At 40.0% G+C, this 19,052-nt stretch overlaps 1 protein-coding gene across 1 annotated transcript in view; it reads right to left on the bottom strand.

The window, feature by feature from the left end:
• GSAP (gamma-secretase activating protein) overlaps positions 1 to 19,052 on the bottom strand; it is a gene marked incomplete at its 5' end in the record, with an annotated part of 46,637 nt that overhangs the window by 9,732 nt on the left and 17,853 nt on the right. The window contains 12 exons of the mRNA XM_080344282.1: positions 1,675 to 1,770; positions 3,272 to 3,333; positions 4,985 to 5,016; positions 5,420 to 5,475; positions 5,877 to 6,002; positions 9,865 to 9,918; positions 10,578 to 10,660; positions 11,364 to 11,433; positions 11,731 to 11,948; positions 13,216 to 13,308; positions 13,788 to 13,865; positions 17,233 to 17,310. Of these exons, the coding sequence (XP_080200408.1) occupies positions 1,675 to 1,770; positions 3,272 to 3,333; positions 4,985 to 5,016; positions 5,420 to 5,475; positions 5,877 to 6,002; positions 9,865 to 9,918; positions 10,578 to 10,660; positions 11,364 to 11,433; positions 11,731 to 11,948; positions 13,216 to 13,308; positions 13,788 to 13,865; positions 17,233 to 17,310 (1,046 nt within the window). The remainder of the gene's footprint in view (positions 1 to 1,674; positions 1,771 to 3,271; positions 3,334 to 4,984; positions 5,017 to 5,419; positions 5,476 to 5,876; positions 6,003 to 9,864; positions 9,919 to 10,577; positions 10,661 to 11,363; positions 11,434 to 11,730; positions 11,949 to 13,215; positions 13,309 to 13,787; positions 13,866 to 17,232; positions 17,311 to 19,052) is intronic.

Here is a 19,052-nt window from a genome sequence, read left to right as displayed (position 1 = left end):
CAGCTGCAATTGATTTATACAGTGGCTACACACAATGGTGCCCTATTCTCAGCCACTCCTTTGCTCCTGAATGTAATAAACCAGAATTTTATGAAAGCAAACAGACAAGTAAATCATTTCAAGTCTCTTGCTGTTTCATTAGTTTCAGTAGCTCAGCTACAGAAAACAGTACTAAGAATCATAACAATTCATTCCCCTGAAGAACTTCCAAACATTTAGGATATAAAAAGGCCTAAGATTTAAGGGCTTCTGATCAGGATAAACAAGAAACCCAAGTCCAACAATGAAATAATTTCTAAAGATTTCCAAAGAGCACCCAAGATATATCAGCCAGAGGGCAGAATCAACTTTTAGAGATATCTTTGTTTACAGTAGTTTTTCTAACTAACTTGTCTAGGGGAGAAGTCTAAGTTGAGTTGAGAGAATCCTTGCTTCCAGTTATGTTAAAAAACAAAAACACCTAAGTTTTTCCTGATGAGGAGGGCTGAGATTTGTTTTGTTTATAAGATTTAGTCTACAATAATTTAGTCTTGCAGATCAAGGCTCCATAGGTGTTTTCATATTTTTAATCTTAGTTCATATTAAGAATGATAGCTGGAAAAAAAAAAAATGAAAGGAGAACAAACATCCCACTTCTGCTTTTTTCAGCACTGTTTTCAGGTACAAAGCTCTGGCTCATGCTGTCCTGTTCCTAGTTTAATCAGCAACTAGACTTTTTCTTTCCTATAAAGATACAGAAAAGACTGACAATTACCAGTGAAACAACTTGCCAAGCTATAGAGCGAGGCCTGATTAACAAGGTCAGTAAGCTCAGTGGCAGGTGCAGTGGCTCAGAGAACACTGTAACACTGACAGCACAAATCATGTGCTCAGGACTTCCAAAAAGATGCAGCCTCAAGAAAGTTCCTGAGATTTCCAACCCTGGAAAACAGTGCTGAAGGGAGCTGCTGCTGAAGACTGTGACAGTGCTAGCGCAAAGAACGTTATATACTAGTTGCCATGTGAGCTTTTGTGGACTCCGCATTTTACATTTAAAGGGCTTGATGTTGAGACAGACAAAACTAGATATGATAATTTTTACGCACAGTTTTTACAATGTATTTTTTAAAGTTTCTCTTTAAGAGGATGAAAAACAAAAAGAATAATTTGGAAAGCAAATTTGCAGTGTAATTTACAGGGATTTCTTCAGGCAAAACTGTCTCACAAAAAGCCCATCCAGGTCAGCAGGTAGGAGTACTGATGATTTACTCTCACACCATATTGGAGTGAATTTTTTTTCTTAATTTGTATTTCCCCTGATGGCACTTTCATTATTCAAGACAGACAGCAACGCATTCTACAGGAAACAAAATGCATATAAAGACCATTCTTTCAGCTTTCAGGATGAGTTCACATTTTCACTTCTGGGAGTAGACCATATTTGTACAAACTATAAAGGGAACTGTTTCTTCTGTATTCTGAGTGACAAATACAACTCTTTTCAATATTTAAGTATTATTATTTCCTTCATCAGTATATGCAATATTAAGCAGCAAAATATGGTTAAACATTAAAAAACCCCTCTTCTCTCCTCCCACCCAATATATGGTTATATACACACAGTACATACCCAAAACCTGACCCCCCCAACAAATCCATGCTTGTCCACAACAGTGACCATGAAATCAAACTAACCAGGTTTGCAACATAATCCAGAACTATTTGGTCAATCTTCTGTTTTCCTACATACTGCAGATGTCTCATAAGGTGATCCTTCAGCTGAGCAACCATCTAGGGAAAAAAAGCCAACAATTCAGTGTCCTTGTGGCATCTGCAAAAAGATGGAAAAGCTCCAGCAGGTGCAGGGCTGGATCAATAGGCATCAGCACAACCGAATGTTTCTTTGTCACAAAAGTTCAGTTCAGAGTGAGAGCCCAAGCTACCACACAGTCTTGCCAAATTCAACAGCAGATCTGAATAGTCAAAAAAACTCCTCAGTACAAACTCAGCAAAATGAATGCTAAGTTGAACTCTCATTGATATTGAAGAGAAAAAGCTTACAGTTCTTGCATGTCTCTGGGTCAAGACAAGCAAACAGGGTAAAAGAAGGATTTTAATATGAACGTTGAATCCTGACAATATAAGTCTTCATTACATGCAAATAAACCTGAGGGATTTTAAAATAGAAAAAACTAGCACAAATAGAGTTTGTGGCAGTAGCCAAGGAACAGAGAACCTGAGTGATTAATGGCAACTTCAAGTTAAAAATTAATCGTAAAGTCTAGAACCAGGTATTTGTTATCATACAGTCTATGCCATTCCCTACTCTCTGCTTCTGAAATATTGTCTGACCTCACACAGCTTCTGATTGCAATTCAAGTCCATGCTGGTTCTTTGCTGAGAACTACTGTGAAGCATTATTTGTTTCAGAGCTCAGAGAAAAACCAAGACAAACTAAATTACTCTCTCAAGCAGTTTACAATTAATTAGCCACAATGGGTCAGGACAGCAACCTAGGTTTTAAGAAAGCATAAACAACAGGCAGTGACCTGCTTTTTTGATCTCTCAAACTGCAGAGAAGGAAAGTAGAGAAGCTTCAGAGAATGAGGCACAGGACTTGGAAACACGTGGGCAAGGCTGCAAAGAATGAAACTTTGTTGTAAATTTGGATAGACAGGACAGTGTTGATGTGTTCTTCACAGATGCAGCACTGAAACCTTCCAGTGCATGCTGAGAACAAGAGATAAGTGAAGATAGGTATTTAGATGAAGAGCACAGGTAGGGATGGGAGACAGGACTTACTACTCAGAACAACACAAAAGAGGAAGGAATCTCAGAACAGCCATAACAGTCCCAGAAATGAGGTAGAAAATAAAGGAGACAGTAAGGTGTTAAAACAAGGAGCAAGAAGATCTGTGATCTTGCAGTGGGTGGGGAATTCACCTATACATGTTTTAGAAATGTATAGTAGCCCAAAAATAACTTGCAGATTCAGATGAACTCCAAGGAGGATGGAATAACATTTTCTAGCCAAAGGAAAGCTGTATTGGGAAAAAGCATTTTGTCAAATCAACTTTCGATTGTTGTTTTTCCCCTATGCCTTATGACACCATGACCTGTTAAGATGATATAATGATGTCAGCACTATGAACTCAGAAACTTATTAAAAACCACGTTTGTACCATAGCTAACTCTGAGTGAGCTTCCAGTCAGCACTGGAACTTAAAAGCTCACTGTTGACATTAGTTGAGGCTGTGCGTCCTCTAGTGCACACTGTGAAAAAAGCACATACCAGTCCCATCAGCAATTGCTGTTGATAATCCTCCTCTTGAAAGAGAGGTACCAGCCTTTCCTCTGAAATAAATCAAGCAAGGATCAAAGACATGACACTATAGAAATACCACAAGACTTCAACCAGCTTCAAAAGTACTTAGAAATATATACAAACAGAAGTTGTGGCTTGATCTACTCACCTACAGAACTAAAACAGTGACAAATCAAGGACTGCGTAACAGAGAACTGAGGAATGGAAAATAACCCTGCATCTGCCATCTTCTCCCTTAAATGCTTAACGTTGAGCTTAGAGGAGTACAAGCGTGTCACACCACTTTACACTTGATCTGCATTACTCTTTTCTTTGATATTTAAGTAAGAGTTAGCACAGTGTGGTGATACAGTAGAGAAAAGAGGCACTGAAAAACTTCCGGTAACACCAGTCCAAACACATATGCTATTTAGATCTTGTCATTTACAAACAAACAAGCTAAAACAGCTGCATGGCTTTTCCAAGGAAATGGCTAGACAACATAAATACTCCACAGAATCACCTCCCACTTCCCAGGTTCTCTCCCAATGTCTGGCTGCTTCTGTTATTCAGATTTGCAGACCACTGTGTAAAAGAACACAACTTCTCTAAATGGATGGAGGCTATCATACATGTACCAAAATTTAATACCCTGTATTTCCTAATCAGTGCTTTCTGTCTACTAACAGCAAAGAAAAAAAGAAACAATCTCCTATTTAATCATATAGTACAAAATCAAGTCAATATTTCACATACACAGGTGCTAAATTTTTACAGAGTTCTTTGCAGCCATCTTTCCTCACCTTGAAATATATTTACTTCACCACTCAGAGCAGCACAAAGACCTGTGTTTCTTGATCCTAAAAGACCTGAAGAAAAAAAATCTATAGGAAAGGTACACTACATAGATGCTTCTTACTGGCTGGCAGCTATCTAGAAATTTGACATTACCAATTAAACACCTCACTTCATCAATAAGCACCTTTAGAAAACAGGAACCGAGGCTAGCAAAGTTGGTACAAGTCTCTGAAGGTCAGAGCCCATAGCAATAACCAGCAGCAGTGCAGGTGACCAGTGTTAGGGGCTGCAAATGAAAGTACTGAAAACTCTTCGTAAAAAAAAGTAGAGAGCAGCACTTAGATCAGCATCATTTCACAGCACACACTGACAGGGCACATAGAAGGCACTGATGTGTGAACAGCAGGAAAATAATTTACCATTAAACTCAGTTTTATGTGTCTGTGATAGAGGAACTGAGCATCACAAAATCTGACATGCCCATGGCCTAAGGAAATTCATTCTGTCTGCTTTCTCTACACCATGATTCGTCACCAGATATAATCTCCTACTGTACACAAGCTCTAGAGTTGCAAAGGCAGCTGTAAGTGGACAAGACTCAACAGTAACATGGTCTCATTGAGACTGTGCTCCAAGAGGAAAAAAAACAAAGAAGAAATCCTTACCATACAGAAGTTTACTGCTTGTGTTGTTAGATCCAATACGAAGTAGGAATTTGATTTTCAAGGGTTTCCTAGTCAGTATGTGATCCTACCACTACCCTCTAATTTAATAACTGCTCATCTCAATGCCACAAACTCCTCAGTGCTGAAAACACACAGTAATTTATTTTTAGCCACCAACAGCTAGATAGAAATATTCTAATAAACCTTAAAGGCCTACATCAAGATGAGTTTAACTTACCAGAGTCCCAAGTGTCCAGATGAGAAAGCACCCTGGGGTTGCAAACAACAATTAGCTTGTTTCATATGCATTACTCTAAAGGATTTCATAAGAACATTAAAAGGCTAAGTGACCCTTTCGTCTTTCAAAGACAGATAAAGAAAATCAAGAACTGTACATCTGACTACACTTAAATATATTAAATAGCATTAAAAAAATTCTAACTGTCTAGGTTAAGAATCACTCTTCATGTCCACCATTAATTCCTTACCTCTACAGGCCTGGATATTTCAGATCATGCTATAGTGATTACAAGGATTCCAATAATTGGCGTTCAGCTGGATAATCTTTAAAGATACCTAATTAGATACCTAATCAACTATTTAAATAGCATGTTAAATCCTTCAACATATTTCAACACAATAAGAAAGTGTAAAAATAGAAAACAGTACCTACTTTTTGGCATTTTCAAAAATATGCCTCAAATATGCTGTGGTTCTTCTTTCCTCTCTCTGGTTTGTAAACAAACAGAAAACCCCAAATTAACAAAGTAGAAGGCCAACTAAAATACACCCCGATAAAACACAGATGAGAAATGAAGCTGGTTTTCCCTTCCAATGGAAATAATGCACAGAGGGGCTTCAATCCACTTTCCAGCTACTCACATTGAACCCACATGACAATACAGGTACATGCAAGCTCTGATTTTATTTAGTTTATCACACTATATTAACAGATTAAGACTTAAAGGCAATCACCTTGTAAGTAAAATGACTCTAAGCTATTGCATTTCCCATAATCAGATTCCCATTTCTTAATCCTTAAAATATAAAAGCCAACTCTTCCATGTTTGGCATTAAAACATCCACTTCAGAGGCAACTCTAGAGATCATTTCAGCACACGCATACTTACTTCTTCTGAAAGGTTAAGCCATTCCTTCCTGAGCACATTATTGTGGTAATGCAAGTGTGGCTCTGCATACTTCACACTCTCCAAGTTTGAGTTGAGTTTCTCCCAGAAGCCTTTAGAGTTTTGGAACTGCAAAGTATTACAGGGAAAGAGTGAACACAGGCTGCTCTCTCAAAAAAGAAAACCTAATCACCTTCCCACTAAGTGACTGGAAAGAACTGTGATTAATGTTGCTTCATCACAATCTAAGTGAAAAAAGTTAAACAAACGCAGTTACACTATTTTTTTTTCCAGGACTTCGATTTCTTTGATTTGACAGCAGAGGTAGCACTTAAACTTGCAGTCAAGATTTGGTCCCTGTAATGCAGATATTTTGCCACCTTAAGATGCTTTCAAGTCACTGGGAAGAAGCAAGTACTTCTAGGTTGTAACTGATCTGACCTATTTCAGATGTTTGGGGTGGGATGGGAAGAACTGCACCACAGACTACACTGGCCGTATTGTCTAGACTTCTGCTGACAGTGAAAGGAGCCTTAGACAGCTGACTTAGATGTAAATGTTTACATTTGGTCAAATAAATCCCATTCTGGGTTTCTAGTAGTTCCAAATAGAGGACCACCACCATGACCCCAGCAGCTGCAGTCTGCCACTATTTTCAAGCTGCATCAATACTTACATTAAAAACATGCATTTGCCAACCTCAAAAAACAGTGCCTCATCTCAGAAAAGAAACAAAATCCAAACATTTCCATAGCAATTCTAAAGCCTTTGACTCTCTGCTGAAATTAAACTCAGCTGTGAACAGACAGGAGGCAAAAAACCCAAACAAACACACACTGGTTTCCTGAGCTAGTTCTTGGACTGGGTATAAAGATTTGAAGCTGCTGTTTATAAAGGGGGAGTGACGTGATCATTGCTGAAGAAGAGATGAGATTAAGGCAATCCTTTTGGGCAGTTCAAAAAAGAAGCAATGGTACTAGCTATTCTTGCCCCCCTTTAAATACATGTACCTTCCCATACAAACACTATAATAGCAACATTGGAAGGAAGAGAGTTTTGAGTTGACGATATTCCTCTGTCTTGCATTGACACTCTGGATTTCGCTCTCTTTCCCCTGCTTTTCTACAATGACAATAACTTTAGAGGAAAACATCAGAAGCCTTTAAAACTACTTCCTACTATAAAGTACAATTTGCCAAGGAAAATAAATTGCTGAGACTCAATCCTGCCAGCCACTTGACTTTATTGCTGTAGCTGCAGCAGAGAAAAATAAATCTCCTTTTTGCCTCATGTTAGTTATATTTAGCAGCTGGAAACTAGGAGTGCATATGGCACCATATGTTCACTCTGCTGGAGCTAACTAACAGGATCTACAACCTACTACTGCAGTAGGTTGCCAATATAAAATGAGTGAAATATCAAAAATGCAGTGTAAGGCTATCATCTAGTGACCAATTGATGCAACTGCGACAGCACCACCACTGCAAGACTCCATTCAGGTCACACTGATTTTGTTTGATGTGTGGCAGGGAAGAAGCAAAACAGCAAGATTCTTACCTATATTGAGTCTGTAACAGGAAGTGGCAGACTTCAGAATTAAAAGCAGATAGCATTGAAAACCTGCATTGTATTAGACCTCATTAAAAAGTCAAAAGGTAAAAATAATGGATTATTTTCATTAAATCTGTTACTTCTTGAGGATCATCAGGGCAAAGACTAGAAAGAGCAGGCTGCTGCTTCTTAGGTGGTGCTTATTTTGCAGACCATTTCTAGAAAGTCAGAAATTAATACCTAAGCACAAACATCTAAAAGACATTGTATTACCAAAAGTCAAAGCAAGGCCTTACAAGGTTGCAATCTATGAAAAGCTCTCCGGAAGCCTTTTGTAAGTAGCACTGTTTTAACTGAAAACAAAGAGCTCTCTGCTACACCCCTCTGAAAGGACATAAGGTGGCAATGACCTTTAAGAGGTGCCCATGCTCTCTCTGGGAACTGTCTCCCCAGCAGAGAAGGTATCACAGCACTGTGTAACTAACTACACAGCTGCTCCCTAAAACATCATTCTTCACCCCAGAGGCTCAACACAGCACAAGAGAGAAGCTGCCTATTCCCGGGCTGATGTCTCAAATAACTGCTTGCACTACACATCTTTACTGTTCTGCTGGACTGCCTCCTATTTTCTTCCCTTCTTCCTCCAGCCCCTTCACTCCCCACTTCTTACCAAGCCTATTTGCACCCCTTCAAGTTTGGTTCCTGATTTTAAAAAGGAGGAAAAAAAAAATAGACTCTTACTAATGGCAATCCTCATGAAAAGCTTTTTGACAATTGGACTTCGACTGTTCCCCACTCGATTCTGTGTAATATCTCTTGCTGAACTGGAATTTAGTGATCAAAATACACCTGTTACCCAAATAGCACAATTTTTTTTGCTAATATGGAGCCCTCCCAAAGGCTCTCAGCAATTCATGAGCTTGAGAACTCCAAAAAGCTTCTCAAAGCAACAATTCACCATTGTTTCTGTGAAATGCCTTAAAATATTTGCAAAATAAATACTACTTGTAGGACCAGATTTGTCACTAGGGTCTGACTTTTGATGTCAACAACATACACTAGCTGAAACCCCAAAAACTGACCAGCTAAACTCAAGCTACGACGGGTTTGTGTCACTGGACTGGTATAACGAAGCCAAGGCATTAAACCTTACCCTGTGTATTATCAGCTTTGTCCTCACTTGAGCCAGAGCAATTTGCAGTCAAAAGTAGCAGGAAATATTTGTCTTAGGTCAACTCTGACCTTTTCAATCTGTTTAGGTTTCAGACAGAAATAGGAAATGAGTTCCACGATCAGGAAGTATAGCTGCTAAAGGCATCTGCCCCCAGGGGCTTGAGGTTCAATCTCAGACAAATTAAAAGCCTGCTAACTTTGACCTCAGTGAATTACAGGGATTATCTAGCAACAAATTTTCTCAAGATCTGATTTTCCCAGGTGTCCCAGCTCTCAGGGCAGCCTTTCCCAGCAAAGCCTGATTCCCTGATAGCAGTCATGTGAACATGTAGCAGCACAGCTGTGATGATACACTGGTACAGAGTGAGTGAGCACTGATTTTAAAAGATTTTGTAAATGCTGAAGTTTTATGAGCTTATTTTAGTTAATAAGCACTGGGGAGGAAACAGACTCTCATCTCTTTAAAATTCTACATGAAAAAATATTGTCATGTATCCAGAGTTTACTCCCATGTGTTGCTGGTACTGGTGCGTTCAAGCTCTGACTCTTAACATTAGCCTTCCGCAACAAGCTGCTTATTAAAAGCATCTTTCAAATTTTGTAGGGAAAGACTTAAGAAAATTTCAAATATTTCTCTAAACTGAAGCTGAGGGAGTGTGAAGACAGGAAGAATCATTCATGTTGTTTTCAATGGAAAGTACAATTTCCTACCCAAACAGCATGTGCTCTCCTCATCCAGCTCTCTGCCTTTTCCAGGCTGTGCTGGAATTTGTCTAGGTTTAGCTGGCCAGAGCCCTGACATCAGTGCACTCACAGGATGCTCTGGACAAAAAGTGAGAGCGTTGTGGACCACTAGTATCAATGGCAGCACTATGAAATATCCCTCAAAGTGGAGATACCCAGAGATATGTAGAAATCCTACACATTTGTTGTGCCAAGTTTACCTGCAGCTGATTAAGTAATGAAATTAAGAGATATCAATCAAATCTTACAAGAATTTAGGACCTTCCCTGTTGAGTAGAAGCAGTCTCTTCAGAAAATGGAAAGGAAACCCCATCACTGAGCTGGCAGACATCAGTCTGAATAGCTGATATTTTAGCAAATGCATAAGACATTTCAAACTGGGCAATTTTCTGTTCAGCCCTGTTTGCAGATAGGACTGTCGGGACACTGCTTTATTAGGATTTAGCAAATCCACCCCCCGCCCCCCCCCCCAAAAAACCACCTCCTAACCTGCAAATATAAACGTGTTTTATATGGAACTTACCTCTAACACAGGTATAGAAATAATGTCTGTCACACATGTTACTCCAGGGATAATCTATAAATATAGACAAATTATAAGAACATAAATCAATTAGCATAAAACACAGGCCTGCTTGTGTAGCTAAGTGAATCTCCATTACCCATTTCTGTTGTGAAACTAGCTAGTGAGCCAAAACTGTACATTCAGTTTTGCCAAAAAGAAATATGGAAAATGTTTCTCTCATTCATCGCATTTGAAAAAGACAACATATTAGAACTGTGTCAGATCAGAGAAATTAAAATACACTACTTGCTCTAACTGCAGGGTCTTGCCTAAAGTTACTTTACTTTTGTAAACTTACTCAAATTGTAACTCTACTGATACTGTTCCTCTTGGAAGTTACTGCATGATTTTCCTGGTTAAACATTTTGTATTCATTATAAACCTCATGATAAGCAATAAATACATTATGAAAACTAAGAGATGTAATAATCCGTTCCATTACAGTAGCTGTTCTTGTTTTATAAATGCTTTTATTTGGTGACAAAAAAAAACCAGAACTCCTGAAAAATACCGCTAAGATTATGACTTGACAAAATAAAATGAGCATAAAGCATGGATGTGGATTTAGAGCATGTCTATGAAAAGGTAAAGCATACAAGTTAAAGGTCCAGTTAAAGAAGAAAAAGAAGACTCCCTCTGGCTATTCATTCAAGCACCAGCTGTTATCTTACCCCCATCCAGTCAAGCAGTGATGTGTAGGGCAAAAGTTTATCCAGGTTGTGAGTTTCTGGACACATTCTGCAGTACAGGGAGGCTGAATGCAAAGTAAAAAATATTTATAAGGGCAAAATTGTATAAACTATCAGTTAACAAGAGTAGATTTCACAGTCTGTTGCTTAGCTAACACTTTTTAAGTGACAAGTCCTGCTGCTGTCTCTGAAACAGCTTCCTCCATGGTGGAACTGGTCCCATTCTGCACACAAAAGGAGGAAGAGAAGCCCAGATGGCTGCAGGGCTGGGTCAGCTGCTTGGCTGCAGCTCAGCACTGCAGGGGTCCTTTGTACAAAGGCTCAGGGCACAGGACACACACTGGCCAGGCTAAGGAATCAGCTATTAGAAAAGTATCATGATATGCCAGATCCTTACAAAAAAATGGTTTGGATTGGGCTAGAAGAGATTTGTTCCTCCACTCCAATCTCAATTATTTACATCCCAGATACACAAGACAGCAGCCAGATAATTTGCTCTCCAGTGACCTAAAATAACAATATATCTATTTGTTCCACTAGACAGAAGAGTGCATTTGAAAAGTTTTACTTCCAATCTGATTTTGAGATATCTACGTATCTTCTAAACTACTGATATTGTTCCCAACACTGCAAAATGCAGGTCAGTTAACACAAATTGTAACCAAAATGTCTGGAAACAGGAGAGTCAGTTTGTGACATTGTGGCTTCTCCTTATGTCACAACTAGGGTATGCAGGAAAATTCAGGACATGGAAAAAGAAATACCTACCAATGATAAATTCTTGAATGGGGTCAAAAGAATGACATGTTGACAGGTTCTCAGATATCCACCAAATAATCTGTCAGAATGAAAACAGGGGAGTGTGTCACACCTTTCTGTTCAAGCATGTGTTCTAAGAGACTGTAGAAACTGTTTTCAGTAGTAACACTTTGTGTGAAGTAGTGAGAGGGAGACAAGTGTTTTCAGGACAGCCTTGAGCAATAAAGCAGTTTGGGCAGTGCAGCTGATGGGTTTCTTGGCACTATGAGAAGGTACATGTGAATCAGGACTTTTCTTTGCCTGATATCACTCATGCCCTGACTATGCTTTGTATAAGATAACAGTCACTGAAACTTAGAGGAAATTATTTTCCTACCTGCATTTCCAAGTCTTCCGTGTGTCGGAAGTACAACAGAGCACAATGTAGAGCTGCCAACCTCTCATTGTCTCGTTTGCTGTTCTGTAGGAAGCATAGTATTGCACTCTCACTGATGCTCACAGCATATATACTTCCTACGTTGCAATCCAAGACTGTTGACTTGCGTGGGGATCGGATGGAGCAGTTTTGCAACATGTCAATTCTTGCATCCTCACCTGAAGAACATTGGTTTGAGAATTAAAAGGACTAAGAATGTAAGATTTGTTTGCTACCAGTACTTCTCTTAAGAATCCCAGATCCCCAGCAGTACAGAACAGCCTGCTTCTTGAAGTAGCTGCCCCAGTATTATGCTGAAGAGGAGGAGGAATGGTGCTGGCTGATTAAGACAAATAAATGAGGAGCACAGTCCGTACTCAGTTCTCTCCTTCCTTATGGCTGAAGCAGAGGCGATGTACAGATCTGAGGCTCACAATGCTGTCACAGGACAAATCAGGGTACATAGGATGGAACATAGAAGGGAATGAGGCTAGTAATACAGCTACAACACTAGAATTAACGCCTAAGGGTACAGCTCAGAACTGCTCACATGCAGAATCATAATACAAATTTATATTAGTGGACCTCTTATCGTCAATCCCAATGGCCAGAACAGGTAGGTTCTGCTCTATGATTACTGATTGAAGCATCAGATCAAAACCACTTTTTCTATGTCAATACTAAGATTCACCACCACAGTGCTATACAGTAGGATTCCAGACGCTTTACATCAGGCCCACTATCCAACAATGATGCTTTCCACTCATTTCTAGCAGAACAGTATTTCATTGTGTATATACAACAGGTATTAGCTTCCTGTGATGCTGCCCATGCACCAGCTTCCACTGCTTACCTCTCCTTCACCCAATTGGAAGAATCGATTTCTGTTTTCAAACAAAGGCCCTTCACTTCCAAAAATAACCCACTTCCCACAAAGACACATTTGTTGGAAATGAAATAACGTGCCTCTCAGATGAGACTCTAAATCAAATTGCATCAGCCTGATCAGGTGAAGGAAACACAGATTTCCTCTCCCCACACCCTACAAACACACACATTTAGAGCAACTCAATTGGAGGAAGGAAATGTAAAATCAAATTTACATCTCCATGTGAAATTTGAGAACAGTGGAGGACAGAGAAGCATGTGCAAAGATGGGGGAAGGGAAACTATGAAACCAAGGCAAATAATTTCAAATTCAGTGAAAGGTCGTCTTCCATTCCATAATAAGGTAGAAGATCATGATAGATGAAATATGAAATGTCAATTCAGATTCTCTTTTAAAAATGGAAAGTGGCAAAACCACCATTCTTATTTTTTTAATCTCTCCCCTCCTTCAGAACACTATGCAATAATGCAAATATTGAAAAATACAACTTCCACGGAAAGAGATTTGAACAAGTTCCCACTACAAGAAAATGACCTGAAGCAGCAGTCTTACTGTACCTGTCAGAAACAGACTATAGCACAGCAGGTCAGGATGCTGAATATTCAGAAGGTGCAGAAACCGGCCAGGCAAATAAGCAGCCACATAATAGTCTATTAAAAGAAAATAACAGTGGTCAATTAAGCACTTATTTGCTTGTTCACTTATTTGCTTTAAGAGGCTGTTTCACATGATTCTCATCTTCACTCACTTCTCTCTGATGGAATTGATTATATCTAGGAAATATAAAACGAGTTAATTAAAAGCTGCTGTCTATTAACACAGGAAAAACTAGCAATACATTTGGATTTCCAGGGGAGGATTCAAGAGGCTCAAGACACTCAAAACTCAGCAGCTCATCTCCAGAGAAGATTCCAAAGTAACTTCAGAGGAAGTTGTTTACAATAGTGAGGTATTGCAGTTGCAAATGCCAAAAATAAAAGGGGCAGGGGGAAGCAAAATAACACAGAAATAACACAGCTACTTAAAGTCAAGAAAAAAATCCTTTCCTTCTAGAGAGGGGTTACTCATTTCTCTTTCTACTAGGGACAGAGAATGGAAGTCACACAGGGAAATTACACAAGTAACCTACCAAGATTCATAAAAGCCACTTCCTTCAATTGATGAGTTTCTGTTCTTTCTAGAGAAACTGTAAAAGTTTTGTTGTAACCTGGGGAAAAACGATACTGTTTTTAAAACACCCAAACAATAAATACCATCTGTTACAAGCCAAGTATGACTCTACAGCTAGAAACTTCAGCAGTGCCAATACGCCCAAACAGGGATATTTTAGACTACTTTACAGGCTTGTCTGTACAGACAGACTTCATCCCCAACAGCGCTGCTGCACACTTAGTAGACCTGCACCCACACAAAGCAGTTCTTTAGCAAGCGGAAACTGGCCATGCACTGCACAGCCTATGTTTGTGTTTAAAGAAGCATTCCATCCCAGAGCAAGTTTGTATGAAAATACCTCTCCCCCCAAAAACACTCAAATACAAATCCTTTCAGTTGCTGTGCTTCACATTTTGGTGATCTTTTAACTGCTTTAGAGAATTTCTGGTTTGTTTATCTGTGTGTCCTATTGCTGTATATTTAGTTCAGCTCTTCTTAAACATAAGCTAATTTCAGACCTGCTGTGTTTCCATGGGCTTTGCATCAGCACAACTATAATTTTACTCTAGACTTAGTGGATGCCAGAAGAGATATGGTGCAAGAATGACAGAGCCCCCAAACTTCCTCAATCTCTAAGAAAAGCTGAAAAATCAAAATGACTACAGGGAAAATAACTGGCCTCCAGATGTGGTGAGCCATCAGCTGACAGGCTGGGCTCAAAGGGTTCTAGTAAATGGGGTTACGTCAGGCTGGTGACCAATCACTAGCGGGGTTCCACAGAGATCCATCTTAGGGCCAGCAGTCTTCAATGTCTTTATAAATGACTTGGACTCAGGACTGGAGGGATTACTTAGTGAATTTGCTGATGACATAAAATTGGGGGGGAGCTGTCAACACTCTCAAGGGCAGAGAGGACCTGCAGAGGGATCTGGACATATTGGAGAACTGGGTAATCACCAACCCCATGAAGTTCAACAAGGGCAAGTGCTGGATTTTGCACCTGGGACACAGCAACCCTGGCTGTATATACAGACTGGGGGATGAGATGCTGGAAAGCAGCTCTGCAGAGAGGGATCTGGGAATTCTGGTCAATGGCAAGTTGAACACAAGCCAACAGTGGCCCCGGCAGCCAAGGGGACAAACATGTCCTGGGTGCATCCAGCACAGCATTGCCAGCCGGGCAGGGAGAGGATTGAACCGCTCTGCTCTGCACTGGTGCAGCCTCACCCGCAGCACTGGGTGCAGTTCTGAGCACCACAGGATAAAAAAGATATTAAGCTACTGGACAGTGTCCAGAAGAGGGCTACAAAGTGGGTGAAGGGTTTGCAGAGGAAACTATACAAGGAGCAGCTAAAGTCACCTGGTTTGTTCAGCCTGGAGAAGGGGAGACTGCGGGGAGACTTCATCACAGTTACAGCTTCCTCACAAGGAGAGGAGGAAGAGGAGCAAATGCTGATCTCTTCTCTTTAGTGACCAATGACAGAACCCGAGGGAATGGCAGGAGGATGTGCCAAGGGAGGTTTAGGTTGGACATTGGGAAAAGGTTCTTCCCCCAGAGGGTGCTGGAGCACTGGAACAGGCTCCCCAGGGAGGTGTCACGGCCCCAAGCCTGACAGTGTTCAAGAAGAGACTGGACAACACCCTCAGACACATGGTGTGAACTGTGGGGTTGTCATATGCAGGGACAGGAGCTGGACTCAATGATCCTTGTGGGTCCCTTCCAACTCAGAACATTCTGTGGTTCTGTGATTATGTCCATGCCACAGTGTCCTAAAGTCTGAATGGTGTAACGATCTGGATGCTACTTAATATTGCATGAAAATCCAAGATATGATAGATCCACAGTTTACAAGACCACTAAGGAAAAAAAGTAGATCACAAGCTAAGCTTCAACTCATTGAGAACTTTGATTCCTGAACCTAGCAGAGAGACTTATCTGTGCTAAAAAAAAAACCAAACAAACACTAACACACACAACAATATGAGAGCATCAAGACCAGATGTAAAAAAATAAATACAAGACCTCCAAGATCAACACCAACACTTCAGATGAAGGGGTATCTAAATCAAATGGTTTTTCACACAAGATACCAACTGAAGTTTGCTTGTAATGAGTCAGTATACTCACCATTACCACCCCGTTACTTGCCAACATGTGCAAGCTAATACTAGCACTGCAGAATACACCTGCAACATCATTTCTGTGTCTATGCTGCCTCAAGTGACTGTGAACAAGACTGTGGGGACCTGCTTTACCAGGGGGAGGGATGATTTCTTCCAAGTTTACAGATGCTGCAGCACAGACTTGAACTCCGTGGGTCTCCAAAATGTGGCTGATGGACCTGATACACTGCTACTTCTGTGGGTCACCCCAGGACATGTCTTAAATTATCTTGTATGAGTGATGACTCATATCAATTCACAAACAGCTCTGCACCAAATAAATCTATTCCATAAAAGTTATTTCAGATGCAGCTGGTCAATGTCACCATATTTACCCTCAGTTTTCTCCTGGGAATGGGGATGTATAAGCAATGCAACCACCCTTCAGGTACACATCAAACACATCTGGGGAAATCAGCCCTCCATAGCAGTACAAGGCAGGGAGCTCCCACACCCAGAAGGGACATCCAATGTTTTAATGCCTTCAAGAACACAAAAACGCAGTTCTTTCAATCCCACAATGTTCCAGCAGCAAAGCTACATGTTAGTGCAGCTCTGACACATGAAAAGTTCCCTGACACAAGAAAACAAACACTTAAAGTAAAACAGATGCATGTCATCCACTAGAATACGGTTACTCCATACTATGCAGCTTCTTGCTTGAGAAATAACTTGCCTCTCTCCTCCATGTATCAAACGAGAAAGATCTTGCTAATGACAAGTCTTGCTTTCATCAGAATAAAACACTGTTCTTTATTGTTTTCAAGAAAAAAAAAAGTTAAAATTAAGAGCTAGAGCACCACTTATATTGCAGTTATTCTTGCAGTCAGTGGGTGTTGCACCTCATGCTGTGAAAATGACACGTTGGGCTGGAACTCTAAACAGACATTCAAGCTAAGAGCTGTTGGCTCTATTTCCCATACAAATGCCTTACGGCATAAGTACAACACACCTGCAAGCTCCCACAGATTTCATTGATGTTTGTGCTCAGCATGCCAGAAAGCCTGGCAAGAAATAAGGGACAAATTAATAGTCACTCATGAGGCCACTGGTTTAAAGCTTCAGCATCAGTATCAGGTAGCAAGGCGACAGCAGTAAAGTCAACTTCACAGATAAAGGCAGCTGCTGTCTTAAACACCAGCCACAGTAGTTTATTGTCTGCAGACTCTGGCAGTCATTTGTTTTGCAAGGGATTCTGTGACTCTTTCAGCAACATGACCTTCTCCACAATACAGCATAACTTATTAGGTTAATCTTACCTTTGTGTAAAAAATATATGGAGTATCTTACTTCATCAGGAATATCAGAGGCTAGATTACAACAAACACACAAGCCTCCTAAAAATACAAAAAAGGAAAAGAAAATTGACTTGTCCACCTGAATAACTAGACATCTTTACGCTGTACAAAACTAAAGCAACACTGTTTCAACTTAGAAAATAAAAATAATCTCTCAAAAATGGTAAAGATGACAGAAATTTATATTACATATCTCTAACCATCATTTACCTAGTGAAACACAACATAAGAGAGAACAGTAGGCAATATGGCTCAGTGGAAACCTGGGTTCTGACATAGCTAGTTCTTTTAAGTAGAAATACATTTTCAGCCCTTCCCAGTAGAAATCATGCCTGCAGTCTGGCAGGCATGAACTGATCAAGCCTTTCTCTCCACAGATTCTCAATCTCTAGATATTTTCTATTCAGGGACTGTCAAATATGCACAGAAGAACACAGTAAACCACAGTCTGTTTGCTTTCTAAGTAATTTCATATTGGTAGCAGCATGAAATGCCACTAGAGCTTTCTCACAATAGAAGCAGTAGTCGCTTCTCCCCTTTCCAGCCCAAAGAGCTGCCAACTCCTTTTTTAGGAGAAAAGTCCATCCTTGGCACAAGCTTATTTCAGCCAAAGTACTCTGTGCAGGAATCTTCCCCCTTCCCTGTCTAATTCTAAATCAGTCTGACAAACTGCTTTGGCTCCACTCGATGGTAGCCCACCCTCCATTTCTTTTAAAAACTTTAATCCACTTACTCCAATGCTTTGGCACTCATTTTAGAAACAGCTTTCAAACCACTTTTTCCCAATACTGTTGGGAAAGCTGGACCACAACTATGATCATTTATCTTTTACTTTCATTGAAAGTTTATCACTTAAAAACAAAAAAACTGTGTATACACAGTACACAGAAAAAGACAATATGGAAAAAACACAAGTAGAAAAAAAAGCCACAGCTACCAGGGTTATTTTACTTGGTTAAATGCCTCAGACTTCAGACCACAAGCTGTGATACAGATACAGCTGAAGCACTTCACATTTCTGCGGAAGGTAAATACTTTCTTTTGCAAAGCTTTTTTTTTGCTCTTATTCTTAGCTGATTGAATATTGTTTGATACAGTTTTGCTTGGATATTTAAGTCATTTAGACAACAGACAGGGCATTTTGCCAGAGCACTTGGCATCTTTCAGAGCATGCATAATTTTTAAAGTAGCAGCATCAGGACTCATGAGGAAGACTGGAAAAGCTCCAGCAACCCACAATGCTGTTTTATTACCAACAGCACCCTTCCAACACTGCAAATTTCTTTCTTGTATGCTGGGGGCTAGCGTATACACTTCTGTAAATTGCACAACATGCAAGCAAGTCTGTTTAGGCTGAAGTGTCAGTGGGTATGTACACAAGTTGATCACAACAAGGGTGCCTATGACAGGACATGCATCTTTCAACTCATCTTTCAAATGTTAAACTGAACTATGAGCAGCAGAAAATACCAAATGGTGCTTTACTAATACAGATAGAAACGTGACAGTCTCAGATCAGCAAGTGTCCAAGCAGTCTGATACAGTCTGGGCAATCCCATAAGAAAAGCCACAGACTGAGAATATAAGGCAAATTCCTTTGCTACTCTTAACAGTGCTCTCTGCAAATTAGAGCTGGGGTGTCCTGATGCAGGGAAAGCTTCTTGTCCTACTGCATTTATATGGCACATGTTTTATGCAAAGGCAGAACCAAGTCTTCTATGCTATCCATTTCAAAATCATTTGCAAACAGTAATAGCTGTAGCTAAATGCTACAAGGTAAA

The sequence above is a fragment of the Nesoenas mayeri genome, assembly GCF_963082525.1.
Source record: "Nesoenas mayeri genome assembly, chromosome: 1".
NCBI lineage: Eukaryota > Metazoa > Chordata > Aves > Columbiformes > Columbidae > Nesoenas > Nesoenas mayeri.
This window is presented reverse-complemented; position numbering and strand designations above follow the sequence as displayed.